Consider the following 12942-nt stretch of genomic DNA (forward strand, 5'->3'; position numbering starts at 1 on the left):
CTCTATCCAAAATAAATAAGTAAATGGAAAAAAATTTAAGGAAGGCACTTGGAACTTTGTATGAGACCAAGTCCCCATGTGGGGTGATGAGTACCTCAAGTCACTGTGTGCGATGACAAGCATCCCACTGGGTGCAGTTAGTTTCTTTCCTGTCTGCAAAGCCATGGAGTAATTCCAGCCTGATGGGAGAGCCTGAGCCAGACAGCCTTGAACACACCCCTAAAGAGCCCATCTGGGGGGCCAGGCAGTGGCACACCTGCTTAAGCACTCACATTATAGTACACAAGGACCCAGGTTCAAGCCCCTGGTCTCCACCTGCAGGGAGAAAGCTTCATGAGTGGTGAAATATGGCTGCAGGTATCTCTCTGTCTTACTCCCTTCTCAATTTCTCTCTGTTTCTATCCAATAATAAATAAATTAAAAAAAAAAAAAGAGCCCATCTGGTTCAGAGTAGCCCACTGGAGTGGGGTTTGCTCTGTAGAACCTGAGCTGCTCCTTTCCCTTCTCTCCAGAACTGCCAGCATAACACAGAGGGTCCGAAGTGCAACAAGTGCAAAGCTGGCTACTTTGGGGATGCCACCAAGGCCACAGCCATAGCCTGCCGGCCCTGCCCCTGCCCTTACATCGATGCCTCCCGCAGGTCAGATTCAGCCCAGGGTGGGGAATGATGACAGGGTGGGCAGAGTAGCATGCTAGAGCTATATTCTGAGCAGGGAGGTGGGAAGCATGGGCTTAGAGGTTGATTGCTACAGTGTTCTAGACTCCTGTACCTGCCTGACTTTTTGGTGTCCTTTCCCATCTATTGGGCTTATCTGTCTTTTCTGGTGTTGCTTTGAGACTGAAGATAAGAAGAACAGGTGGTCAGAGGAGGTCAGGATATGGCTCACCTGGTAGAGTACTTGCTTTATCATATGTAAGGTCCTAGGTTCAAGCACCTAGCACCACATGGGAGCGTCCATGTTAAGGGGAAGCTTCACAAATGGTGGAGCAGTGCTGTGGTGGTTCTTTTCTCTTTGTTGCTCATTTTCTTTCTGGAGAGGGCAAGGGAGTAATGTTCCCTAGAAGCAATAGAATCATGAAGACATGAGAGCTGTGCTGAGAAAGAAGGAAGGAAAAAAGGAAAGGAAGGGAGAGAAAGAAAGAAAAAAGGGGATGGAAGAAGAGAAGAGAAAGGTGAGGGAAAAGAGAGGGAAAGGAGAGGAAAATGTGAAAAGAAAAGGAAAGGAAAAGGGTTGGGTGGTGGCATACCTGGTTAAGTGCCCATGTTACCATGCACAAGGACCCAGGTTCAAGTCCCCTAATCACCACCTGCAGGGGGGAAGCTTTGCAAGCAGTGTAGCAGTGTTGCGGTATTACTGTTTGTCTTACCCTCTCAATTTGTTCCCCCATTTCTCTCTGTCTTATCAAAATAAATTTAAAGAATAGTAATAAAAAATGACATATGGGGCTGGGTGGTGGCACACCTGGTTGAGTGCACATGTTAATAATGCACAAGCACCTGGGTTCAAGCCCCCAGTTCCCACCTGCCGAAGGAAAGCTTTGCGCATGGTGAAGCAGTGTTTCAGGTGTCTCTGACTCTCTTCCTCTCTATCACCTACTTACCCCTCGATTTCTGGCGATCTCTATCCAATAAATAAATAAGATAATAAAAAAAATTGTTTAATGACATGTAGGCAGAGACATCCTGCCTCAGACCTGATCATGCCTGTGGAGACAGCAATCATTCCTGGGGTGTCAGTGTGAAGCCTGGCCCCTCATTGCAGCCCTGCCCCATGTCACATCCATTCATTATCCACAGATTCTCAGATACCTGCTTCCTGGACACAGATGGCCAAGCCACATGTGACGCCTGTGCCGTAGGTTACACGGGCCGTCGCTGTGAGAGGTGAGGGGGAGCTGGTGGGGACTTGAGCTGTGCTGGGACGTGAAGGGGTAGGAGCAGTGACAGCTCTTTCTTTCTCAGCTGTGCCCCCGGATATGAGGGCAACCCCATCCAGCCGGGTGGGAAGTGTAGACCTGCAAGTGAGTATTGTCCCCATCCTTTGGCACATCCCTGCGCTATATATCAAGCCCAAACGGCACAATCCTTGGAGAGCCATGCTAACCTGCCCATATTTAGTCTATCCCATCCCCCATGGCCCTGCCAACACCCACTCTGCTTCCAGACCAGGAGCTTGTGCGTTGTGATGAACGAGGCAGCACGGGCAACTCTGGGGAGGCCTGCCACTGTAAGGTAGGGATGCAGCCTAACCCCTCCCAGAGGCTGGAGCGCCACCATGTCAATACTTCCTTGGCAGGAGGCTGAGGGCCCTGGCTGGGAAGGAGGTGGCTTGGATCTGAGACCCAGATGCTTTGCTAAACAGTCTTTGTGCAACTGTTGTATCGCTAGTATACTGTTGCCTTACTCTAAGCTGGCACAGTGATGTAAGTATTAGCATTGCTGGTCTACATATAAGAAGTGGAGCCTCAGAGGAGTGAAAACCCATGGCTGGGAGGTGGCTCAATGGGAAGAACATAGTACTTGGCTGTGTGAAGGCACTGGGTTCAAACCCTGGTACCACATATGCTGGAACAGAATGGAATTCTGGCCTCATCCTCTCATAAGTAAATACATCTCATAAACTGTTACCTCCTGCCCAATAAAATGATAAAATAAATAGGCCTTTTAAAAAATAAAAGCGATAAATAGGAGAATTGGGTGCAAATGATAAGAACTTATCCTAAACTTCACTCCCAGAAGGGACTGGCAAGATGAGTGGCCTTTGTGCATTTGCGACTCCCATTCCTCAGCTTGTTTCCTTATGCAAAGGATGATGAGTCCTCTGCCTCTCTAGGAATCAAGCAGTTAAATGAGTTGATAGTTGGGCAGACATTGGTAGAGTGCATAAAATACTACATCAATAGTAGCAGTGGTTATTTTAGCCAGATTGCTATAGTTCAAATCTAAATGAATTTGTGTAGGTCTGAGGTGGTAGGGTACACACTTTTTTTTTTAAATATTTATTTTATTTATTTATTCCCTTGTTGCCCTTGTTTTATTGTTGTAGTTATTGTTGTTGTCATTGTTGGATAGGACAGAGAGAAATGGAGAGAGGAGGGGAAGACAGAGAGGAGGAGAGAAAGATAGACACCTGCAGACCTGCTTCACCGCCTGTGAAGCGACTCCCCTGCAGGTGGGGAGCCAGGGCTCGAACCAGGATCCTTATGCCGGTCCTTGTGCTTTGCGCCACCTGCGCTTAACCCGCTGTACTACAGCCCGACTCCCGGGTACACACTTTTTAAATATGAGGTCCTGGGTTCAGTTCCTAGCACCAAAAATTAAATGGAAAGAACAAGTTGATTTGTGAACTACCTAGCAAGCAAAGAGAAAAAGGGAAGATATTTGGCTGGGTACACTCCTTGCTGTCTGGAAAGCATTGGTCACATGGTGGTGACCCCCCACCCCTTGCCCCTTTACATGTGCTGTTATGATGGTTTGTTCTGACCTGGGGCCCTCCTCTGGAATGTGGGTGGATTAGTCCTACAGATCCAGGGAGCTCCTCCCAGGGGCCGCCCTGCAGCTCCAGTTCTGTGCCTACAGAGCAACGTTGTGGGCCGCCTGTGCAATGAGTGCGTCCCTGGCTCTTTCCACTTGAGTACCCACAACCCAGATGGCTGCCTCAAGTGCTTCTGCATGGGTGTCAGTCGCCAGTGCACCAGCACCTCCTGGACCCGTGCCCAGGTACCTAATGTAGTGCAAGTGGGCTACAGGCAACAGGACTTGAGCCAGGGCTGGGTGGACAAGCACCAGTCCCAAGTTGTGACTTCCTTCCCAGAGCCTCCTCTCTGCCGCCAGGTACTTGGAGCCTCTGAGGAGCCCTCAAAGTTCAGCCTGACCAATGCTGCCGGCACCCACACCACCAGTGAGGGCATCTCTTCACCTAGGCCTGGGGAGCTGGTCTTCTCCTCCTTCCACAACCTCCTCTCTGGACCCTACTTTTGGAGCCTTCCTACAATCTTCCGAGGGGACAAGGTGGGCAGGGGGCAGGAAACAGAGGACTTCCAAGTGACTGGCAGAGGCTTAAATGCAAGGGCTGGGTGGTATGCACCCATTAGACTACACAGGTGTGAGGTCCTAGATTCAAGCTCCTGGTCCCCACTTGTAGGGAAGAAGCTTCACAGGTGGTGCAACAGTGCTATAGGCATCTCTTTTTTTTCTCTGACTCTTACTCTCTTGGGAACAGTAGAGACATACAGGCAGCAAACCCCAGCAATGACCTTAGATGAAAACAAATACAACTAACAATAAACAAGCAAATAGACAAACAAACAAAAACTTAAGATATAGGAGTGTCACGGTGCCTCTGGAGAAGAGGTGACTGCTGCGGGGTGCGGGAGGAGGGAGCACTGGCGAATCCAGCTGAGCACCTGTCTACTCAATCCCCAGGTCACCTCTTATGGAGGAGAACTGCGCTTCAGGGTGACCCAGCAGCCCCAGGCTGATTCCCCGCCCCTGCCAGCTCAGCCGCTGGTGGTTCTGCAGGGCAATGGCATCGTCTTGGAGCATCACACCTCCCAGGAGCTCCCCCCGGGCCAGCCCAGAGCCTTTGCTGTTCCTTTCCGGGAGGTGAGCAGCACTGTTCCAGAAGCTTTGAGGCATGGGGCAGGGGGGTTAGGCCCCTGCTGCTATACACAGTGATGTCAGGGGGTGCAGCACATGTGTCCTTTCCTTGGTAGCATGCATGGCAGCGGCCTGATGGGCAGCCAGCCACACGGGAGCATCTGCTGATGGCGTTGGCGGGTGTTGATACCCTGCTGATCCAGGCGTCCTACACCCAGCGGCCAGATGAGAGCAGGTATCTGGGGCTGGGGCAGGAGGACAGACAGTGGCTTGGGTAGGCAGTTCAGTGCAGCCAGTCTGCCAGCTCTGCCACCTCTGGGCTTGTTTTCACCATCTGTGAAATGGAGATTATAACAGTGCTTCCCTCACCAGGCTCAGTTTTGCTCAGGTCCTCCCAAAAACAAGGCATGAGGTAGGGATTGGGGTGCATGATTCAAGGAGAACCTGTGAAGGAGGGGAGGTATAAGGGAGGAGGGGACCAGGAAGTGTCAGGGACCTGGCATGGGTGTGGTTTCAAGTGAACAGGAGCCTGGGCCACCAATTACTCTGGAGAGTCATCCTGTTTTGAAGCAAAGGGGTAATGTGTACCCTGGTCTGTTTGTTCCACAAAGTCATGGGCTCATAGAGAAAGGGGGTGGTATGACCTCCTTAGCTAGGAAGGCTGATATTCTAGAACAAATTTTGCTCCCATATGGGAAGCCAGATAGTTTCCTGGTGGTCCTGAAGTAGGACTGATAACTGGATAAATGAGATGACCCCATAGTAGTCTCTAGCATGTGAGTCCCCAGCAAGTGCTCACTCCATGGGTCTGGTCTCTTCCAGGGTCTCTGACATCAGCATGGATGTGGCTGTGCCTGAAGACAGTGGCCAGGACCCTGCACTGGAAGTGGAGCAGTGTACCTGTCCGCCTGGGTACCGTGGCCCTTCCTGCCAGGTGAGCCCCACTCATCTACACAGCTGGCTCCCTGACTCCTCTCTTGCTTTTCCCACTTCCCTGGCCCCACCACCCAGTGCTTCCTGCCCTGCTGCCAAAGAGGGCCCTCCCAGTGCCATCTCCCTGCCCCCAGGACTGTGACACAGGCTATACACGCACCCCCAGTGGCCTCTACCTGGGAACCTGTGAGCTATGCAGCTGCCATGGCCACACGGAGGTCTGTGAGCCCGAAACAGGAGCCTGCATGGTGAGTCCACTGGCCTGCCTGGCTCCACTCCAGGAGCTGGCTTCTCTCCAGGACCTATGACCTGGGGAGCCTAGCCTCAGCCCTCGCTCTCTGCCCCTTTTCAGGGCTGCCAGCATCACACAGTGGGTCTTCGGTGTGAACAGTGCCAGCCAGGGTACTATGGGGATGCTCAGCGGGGAACGCCACAGGACTGCCAGCCATGCCCATGCTATGGACCTCCTGCCTCTGACCAGTGCGTCTCAACTCCACCTACACTTTCCCTTGCCTGAAATGTCCCCTCCCTTCTTGAGAGTGGTTCAATCCTGGTCTTAGTGTGCCACTGCCACTTTGTGCATGCCCTCTCTGGGCCTCTACTTATCTGTCTGAAATGGGGACAGCAGTGTTGGAGTCTGTATGAATTTTGAATGAGACAACATGCCTAGGCTTTTACCTGCCACTATCACTCAGCCCATCTTACTCTGCATAGCTAATCTCCCTTCCCTTCTGCCCCAGTCCTGACCTTCTAACTGGACATTTGTCTCTCAATGCTCCTAGGACCACCCACACTTGCTTTCTGGACACAGACAGTCACCCTACCTGTGATGCATGTTCCCCTGGCCACAGTGGGAGACACTGTGAAAGGTGAGATGGATTGGGCAGGGTAGGGGCATGCAGAAGAGACTGCTCTTGGAGTCCTCAGACTGGGCCGTGCCCCCTAACTCAGTGTGACCTGATACCTCTTATCATATACCAGTCCCCAGGAAACCATCAACTCCCCTCCCCAAAGTCTACCCCTTTATCCTGACCTTCAAGGCCCACCAAGAATCCCAACCTGCATTTCATCTCCAGACCTCAGCAAACCCCCTCCTTCTTGCTGAAGATGCTAGACTTGAGGCCTGGCCATGCTAATTGAAGCCCTGGGCATATCCTTGTTCCCCTCCTGAATCCTCCCTCTAAGGTGCTAAACTCGGCAGTTATTTCTTTCAGTGCTATGAGTTCACTGAGTCCAGGACAAGGTCCCCAGAACAGTCCTGGGTCTGTGGTCCTGCCAGTTTTCAATAAGTGCTTTCTATTCCTGTAGGTGTGCCCCAGGTTACTATGGCAATCCCAGACATGGCCAGCCATGCAGAAGTAAGTAGGGCTAGGGACTTTGTGGTTAAGAGCCAACTATCTAGTCTCTTACAGGGATGGGACTAGGACAAACCTTTGTTCTCCTTCCACCTTGGACAAGTGAAAATCCTCCTGAGGCTTGGCTTCTCTATCTATAAAATGGGGAGGGGGTAGTAATGGGCCCACCACTCCACAGGCTATTGTGAATAGGTGGCATGCCCATATACAGTAGGTATTCAGAAATAAACTCTCTTGGTGGTGAGTTGGAATGCCCAGCAGATGGTGGGAGTAGGGATGTGTAGTGATGGGTTTGGAATTCCAGCTATGGCTGTCCTCTCCCTCAGGAGATGACCAAACACAAGGGCCCATCGGCTGTGTCTGTGACCCCCAGGGCAGCATTAGCAGCCAGTGTGACACTACTGGCCAATGCCAGTGCAAGGTGAGTTCAGATCCCTGGCTGCTGCAGAATCCAAACTGCAGTCGCAGTGGCAACCACACCTTCCCTTTCACTATCCCCTCAGTCAGGACTGTCCTTTCACATATACCTCCCTTCCCTACTTGGTCCAACCTTGCTTCACTACCTGGGACCTGGCAGGATCTGGAGCCTGGGCCTGGGGGCTGCAAAGGCCCACCCAGATCTGCTGGAACCAGCTGGGAAGGTTGGCCTCAGGGAGGTATAGGAGACCTACCTGCCTTTATTTACTTCCTCCCAGGCCCAGGTGGAAGGTCTCACCTGCAGCCACTGCCGACCACACCACTTCTACCTGAGTGCTCGAAACCCAGATGGCTGCCTGCCCTGCTTCTGCATGGGCATCACCCAACAGTGCTCCAGCTCCTCCTATACCCGCCAGCTGGTAAGAACCTGTATGCTGCTTTATAACCAGGTCAGTCGGCCTGGGCCAGGGCATGCCTACTGCCTTGGAGGATACCTGTGCCCATGTCTCTGTTATTGCCTACATAGGCACAGATCCACTGGTCCTCACCCCACTCCCCCAGACCACTGTGACCCCTTTATTCTTCTCTCATGCTGAGCCCAGCCCCTATTCACTGTCCTCCCTACTTCCTATTACTTCTGCAGCCTCAACAACCCTACATCACTAACCCAAATATTCCCCACCACGTCCTTGTCCCAGCACGCAGGCTGACACTCTGTCCCACTCCTGTTCCAGATCTCCACTCGCTTTGCCCCTGGGGACTTTCAAGGCTTTGCCCTGGTGAACCCACAGCACAACAGTCGCCTGACGGGAGACTTCACCGTGGAACCCATGTCTGAGGGGGCCCAGCTTTCATTTGGCAACTTTGCCCATCTCGGCCATGAGTCCTTCTACTGGCAGCTACCGGAGAAATACCAGGGAGATAAGGTGTGATATGCAGCAGGGCTAGAAGGCTCAGACAGCACTGAGCCAGGGCCCTCCAAGTCTTGAGATCAGACAGTCATTGACTGCAGAGTGGTCTCAGCCAGCAGGCAGGCAGCAACCACATTGTGGTTATATGTGCAGCCTTCGGGGTCAGATAGCCTCAGATGAAACCCATCTCTGCCACTTCCCAGCTGGCTGCCTTGTGATAAGCCCCAGTTTCATGGTGGCTGGGAAGATTAGAGGTCATATTTAAGACATAAATGCTTACCTGTTAGTGTCTATTAGCTATCATACAGTTCATCAGCAAATGGATTCTGGAAGAGAAACACAAGGACATATGAAACAATTTCAGTTTCATTACTTACTCAAAACTTATTCATTTATGCTTTTACCCCGTTCCTATGGTTGAGTGTAATACTTCTTTTGCTTATTTATTTATTTACTTACTTTCAAGATTTATTTAGCAAACCAGGAGATAACACAGTAGGTAGATCATTGGACTTAAAATTATGAAGTGCGGTGTTTAATCCCTAGCATCACCTATGCTGGAGTGATGTTCTAGTTCTAATCTCTCTCACACACAAGTTCAGCACTCTACCTACTGCACTACCTCCTGAGTCATGAGGACCTAATAATTCTTATTACAGGCCATATGATTGAGCTCTTACTCTGTCTGTGCTAGTCACTGTTCCAAGAACTTTATATGTCATAAATTACACTGTACAAGTTGGGTACTACTACTGCACTGCCTCATGAATGAGGAAACAAAGGTAAGGAAGGTTAGGTAACTTGCCCAGGTTTCCCCAGCCAGAAAGTTACAATGTTGTGATTCAAACCCAAGTCTGGAAGAAAAAAAAAATGCTACTGGGGTGGTGACTAACATATAGAGTGACTTGCATATGTGAGACCCTGGATTTGATCCCTGGTACCAAAAATGCCACAGTAGTGGTCTGTTCTCTGCCTGTCTCTCTCATTAAGTAAGTAAAGAAGTCTTTAAGAAATAAGATAGGGCCTATAAAGAAAGGTAGCTCACCAGGTAGGGCTGTGCTTGGAGCTCAGATTTGAGTCTAATGTGCCACTGGTGGGAACTCCAGTGCTGCAGTGTGTCTGTCTCTTTCTTTGGTTTTCTCTCTTTCTGTGTCTCTGAATGAAAAAGTTGAGCCAGAAGTAATGAAATCACATGTGCTAGGCTCAGATTGAAAAAAAAAAAAAAAAGACAAAACTCAGGTCATCCTTAATGCCCCACTAGTCAGAAGCTAACATGTGTTCATGTGTTTGCTACTCTAGAGCCATATTCTGGTGGGAAGGTGATGGCGGTGGTAACTGTGGAGAGTAGAGCCTAAGGGGTGAACTCTGGAGCAGCCTCTGACAGTTGTGTTCCTGGACCCATCAAAGCCACCAGATAACACCTAGGGAAGGTAGCATTGGGCATTGAATCTTTCCTCAGTGCAGTAGTCTCTTGCTGACTGAGACTTCAGGGCTGAGGCCCAAGGTAATCAGGGATAAGTAGGGGCAAGAGTTTCATAGCAGCTCTATACCTGTTACCTGGACAGACCCAGTTATCCTAGCCGACTCTCCTTGCCTGGTGGATAGTTTTCTGCTATTTTCTCCCTTCTCGGGTTCTGCCTGCCTTGTCCTGTGTTCTCAGACCCTTCTTTCTGATTTCCCCCATCCTGGTATCTGCACCACACAGAGGGAGGCATATTCTGAATGGATGCGCAGGGCTCAGCAGGTAGGCAGTGATCTGAACTATGTGGCATTGGTGTGATGGGGGCATGGTGTGCTGTTGGATACTGTCCACTCTGCACAAGGAGGTTCATGGTGCCCCAGGCAGGGTGGGGCTGCATGGGCTCAGACAGGCAGAATGCTTTGTGCTCATGCTCTGTAGTGCTTGGAGTGAGATCCAGGAGGTTTGTGTCTTCTCTACAGTGTGTCTGGTCATGATGTCCAGAGTAGTGTAAAGGTGGCAGAGAAGCAAACTTGATGCTAAGCTTCATGACTAATCTGGCTTTCCTCCCACACACCTAACCCCAGAACTGCCCCCAAGCAGTCTCCATTCATCCCTCCTGTGCAGCCTGGAGGTAAACCTGCTCTGACCATTAGAAGGGGGAGCATATACTTCCTCTCCACCCAGTGTGGGGCTCTGACCATACATTCATGGGGAGAGGCTGCTCCCCAGGGCACCAGCTCCAGGACCCTTCCTGAGAGCCTGAGCTGGCCTATGCCCTTCACCATCAGAACTGCCTGTCCCTCTCAGAGAAGTAGTTGCAGGTAGCTGTGACAGCTGGGAGTATCTCTGGACCCCAGAGAGAAAGGGCTGGGTATTGCGGTTCTCACAGTAACTTAGAATTCATGGGGACAAAAAAAAAAAAAAAGAATTCATGGGGACAGGCCATGCCTAGGGCTCCAGGGGGAAACTAGATTGTATTGTTCAAACAGTAACTTGACCCTCAGCCTTGGCCTTCCTCACATTCTCCTCTGTGCTAGTTTAGACCCTAGTCTGATGTCCATCTCATCCCCATGTTGTCCTAGGGAATATTCTAGAGCTCACCATCATCACAACCCATAGTCAGTTGGGCCTATCCTATAGTTACCCCACTAGGCAGAGCAGACAAGGGGACAGTGAGGACAAGGACTAGAGTGTCAGGCATCGGCATTTATGAAAGGATAGTGCAAAAATGGGTGGCTGGGTACAGCTTTGGGTGGGATGCAGAGTTTCACAGTGTCCTTGCTGTTCCTCTCTGCCCTGTCCCTCTATCTTTCCTCTCCTGACCCTCCAGGTGGATGATATCCAGAGACAAATGGATGCTGAGGTCTGGCAGCTTCTTTCCAGTTTTGCTGCCCACCCAAATTCCCCTCCCAAGGCACTCTCGCCCCAGCTCCAGCCTGCAGCTGCTCTGAGAGCTGTTCCACCTTTTTCCTCCTCCCCTTCTGCCTCCTCCTCCTCCTTTTCAGCTTCCCAGTCTGCCTCTGCAGGCTCTCAGGTATGTGCCAGGGCACACCCCCACTCCCCAGAAGCTCCCCTCTAGCCATAATTTCTAGACTTGGGTTGTTTCTAAAGTTATTGCGCTGCTTGAACTACTGTTCACTTTCACTTCTCCTTTAAATCAGTCATATACCAACTCAGCTGTGCTGGCTATGCATTTTAGAAATAACCCTGAATGGCAAAATCTCTTTTGTCATGCTTCGCGGATCCTCTTGGGGACCACAAGAGGCCCACATCAGAAGTGAGGGGCGCTGACCCAAACCACACGGCAAGAGCACCAGCTTGTCTGGTCAAGTGGGGGAGCAAACTATCCAGACAGTGGGGCCAGGACCTGAGCTGTGGGGATGTCCATTTCACTGCCTTCCTGGGTCTTGCTCCAGAGTCTCTTCCCACCTCCACTAGGACTACTTCCCCTCCTGCCACCACCTTCTTTCTCACTCTCACTACCTGTCCCTCTGTCCTAGTTTTCTCTGTACTACAAAGGCTTCTCTCTGCTTCCGGAAAGTCTCTACTATTGGCAGCTGCCCCGCATCTTCCTGGGGAACAAGGTAACAAGGCACTGGAGAGTAGGAAGCAGGGGTGTCAGAGCATCCTAAACCATCATAGGCCCCTTTATGGCACAAATGGGTAAACTGAGGCCATTCCAAAAGGGACTTGTCTAGGCACCCATATTTAGTTCACAGCAGGTAGCTGGCCCCTGATGGGTAAGAGTCCCCTTCTTTAAGCTCTCTTTGCCCAGTATCTGTGTTGCTGACCTCACTTATAGAATTCTATTTATTCACTCATTCAGTCAAGAAGCAATAATTAAGTATTGAATATTTATAGTGTGCCATATGTAATGTGTATAGGCAGAAAATCTTTACCTCTACCTTATCCCCAAAACAATTAGAATACAATAAATTTACATTCATTACACATGCAACAAAAAGACATTCAGAGAAACAGAGAAGTCTGGGTAAGGGGCAAATGAAAATGGGAAAGGCCTTAGAAGTGTGGCTGGTCACAAAGAAGTCAGCAAGCATGAAGACTATGTTCAGCTCTGTGCCAAGTACAAATGTTACCTGGTGACATAATCCTCAGATAGCCCACAAGGCAGGTGTGGTTTTACTCCCATGTCCTCATGAAGAAAACAGGGCTCAGAGAGGTTAAGTTCTAGACTATGCTGCCAGTAGAGCTGGATCTGAATGTATGTCTCAGTGTCTGCTCCCTCAACCACACTTCTGCATACACTTGCAGCTTGGTCCTCAGATATAGCCATAAACTTGTTGGCTTCCAGTTCAAGCAGAGACCCACACAGTTGTTACACCTTCCCCCCTTTTATTCTCTTGCTACCAGGGTTATTCCTGCACAATGACTCTACCATTCCCAACATCCATTTCCCCCCCTTTTTTCTTTTCTTTATTTGATAGGACAGAGAAAAATTAAAAGGAGGAGCTAGAGAGGAAGAGAGATAGACACTTGTAGTACTTGCTTCATCACTTGTTAAGCTTCTTCCCCTGGGGAGCAGAGCTCAAACCTGGGGTCCTCAAGCATGGTACCATGTGTACTTAACCAGGTGACTACCACCCCCCCATCTTTATTGTTACCAGGGCTATCACTGAAGCTCAATGCTGACATAAATCTACCACTCCTGGAAGCCATTTTTTCTTTCTGTTGACAGACAGAAATTAAAGGGGGAGGTGGGGGGAGAGAGAGAGAAGAGAGACTCTTGCAACACTACTTAACCAC

At 50.4% G+C, this 12942-nt stretch overlaps 1 protein-coding gene across 2 annotated transcripts in view; it reads left to right on the plus strand.

The window, feature by feature from the left end:
• The window catches only part of HSPG2 (heparan sulfate proteoglycan 2), a 139197-nt gene that overhangs the window by 75551 nt on the left and 50704 nt on the right, over positions 1–12942 (plus strand). Inside the window, exons 17-34 of one of the 2 annotated variants that reach the window (XM_060205528.1) lie at positions 513–640; positions 1799–1885; positions 1964–2022; positions 2166–2233; positions 3581–3721; positions 3836–4012; positions 4427–4606; positions 4717–4835; positions 5423–5534; positions 5668–5781; positions 5886–6013; positions 6316–6402; positions 6842–6891; positions 7215–7309; positions 7584–7724; positions 8040–8231; positions 11009–11212; positions 11679–11762. In XM_060205528.1, the coding sequence (XP_060061511.1) occupies positions 513–640; positions 1799–1885; positions 1964–2022; positions 2166–2233; positions 3581–3721; positions 3836–4012; positions 4427–4606; positions 4717–4835; positions 5423–5534; positions 5668–5781; positions 5886–6013; positions 6316–6402; positions 6842–6891; positions 7215–7309; positions 7584–7724; positions 8040–8231; positions 11009–11212; positions 11679–11762 (2166 nt within the window). The remainder of the gene's footprint in view (positions 1–512; positions 641–1798; positions 1886–1963; positions 2023–2165; positions 2234–3580; positions 3722–3835; positions 4013–4426; positions 4607–4716; positions 4836–5422; positions 5535–5667; positions 5782–5885; positions 6014–6315; positions 6403–6841; positions 6892–7214; positions 7310–7583; positions 7725–8039; positions 8232–11008; positions 11213–11678; positions 11763–12942) is intronic. The other variant, XM_060205529.1, reaches the window with a different exon arrangement.

Source organism: Erinaceus europaeus, chromosome 13 (assembly GCF_950295315.1).
Source record: "Erinaceus europaeus chromosome 13, mEriEur2.1, whole genome shotgun sequence".
In the NCBI taxonomy this organism is placed as follows: Eukaryota; Metazoa; Chordata; class Mammalia; order Eulipotyphla; family Erinaceidae; genus Erinaceus; species Erinaceus europaeus.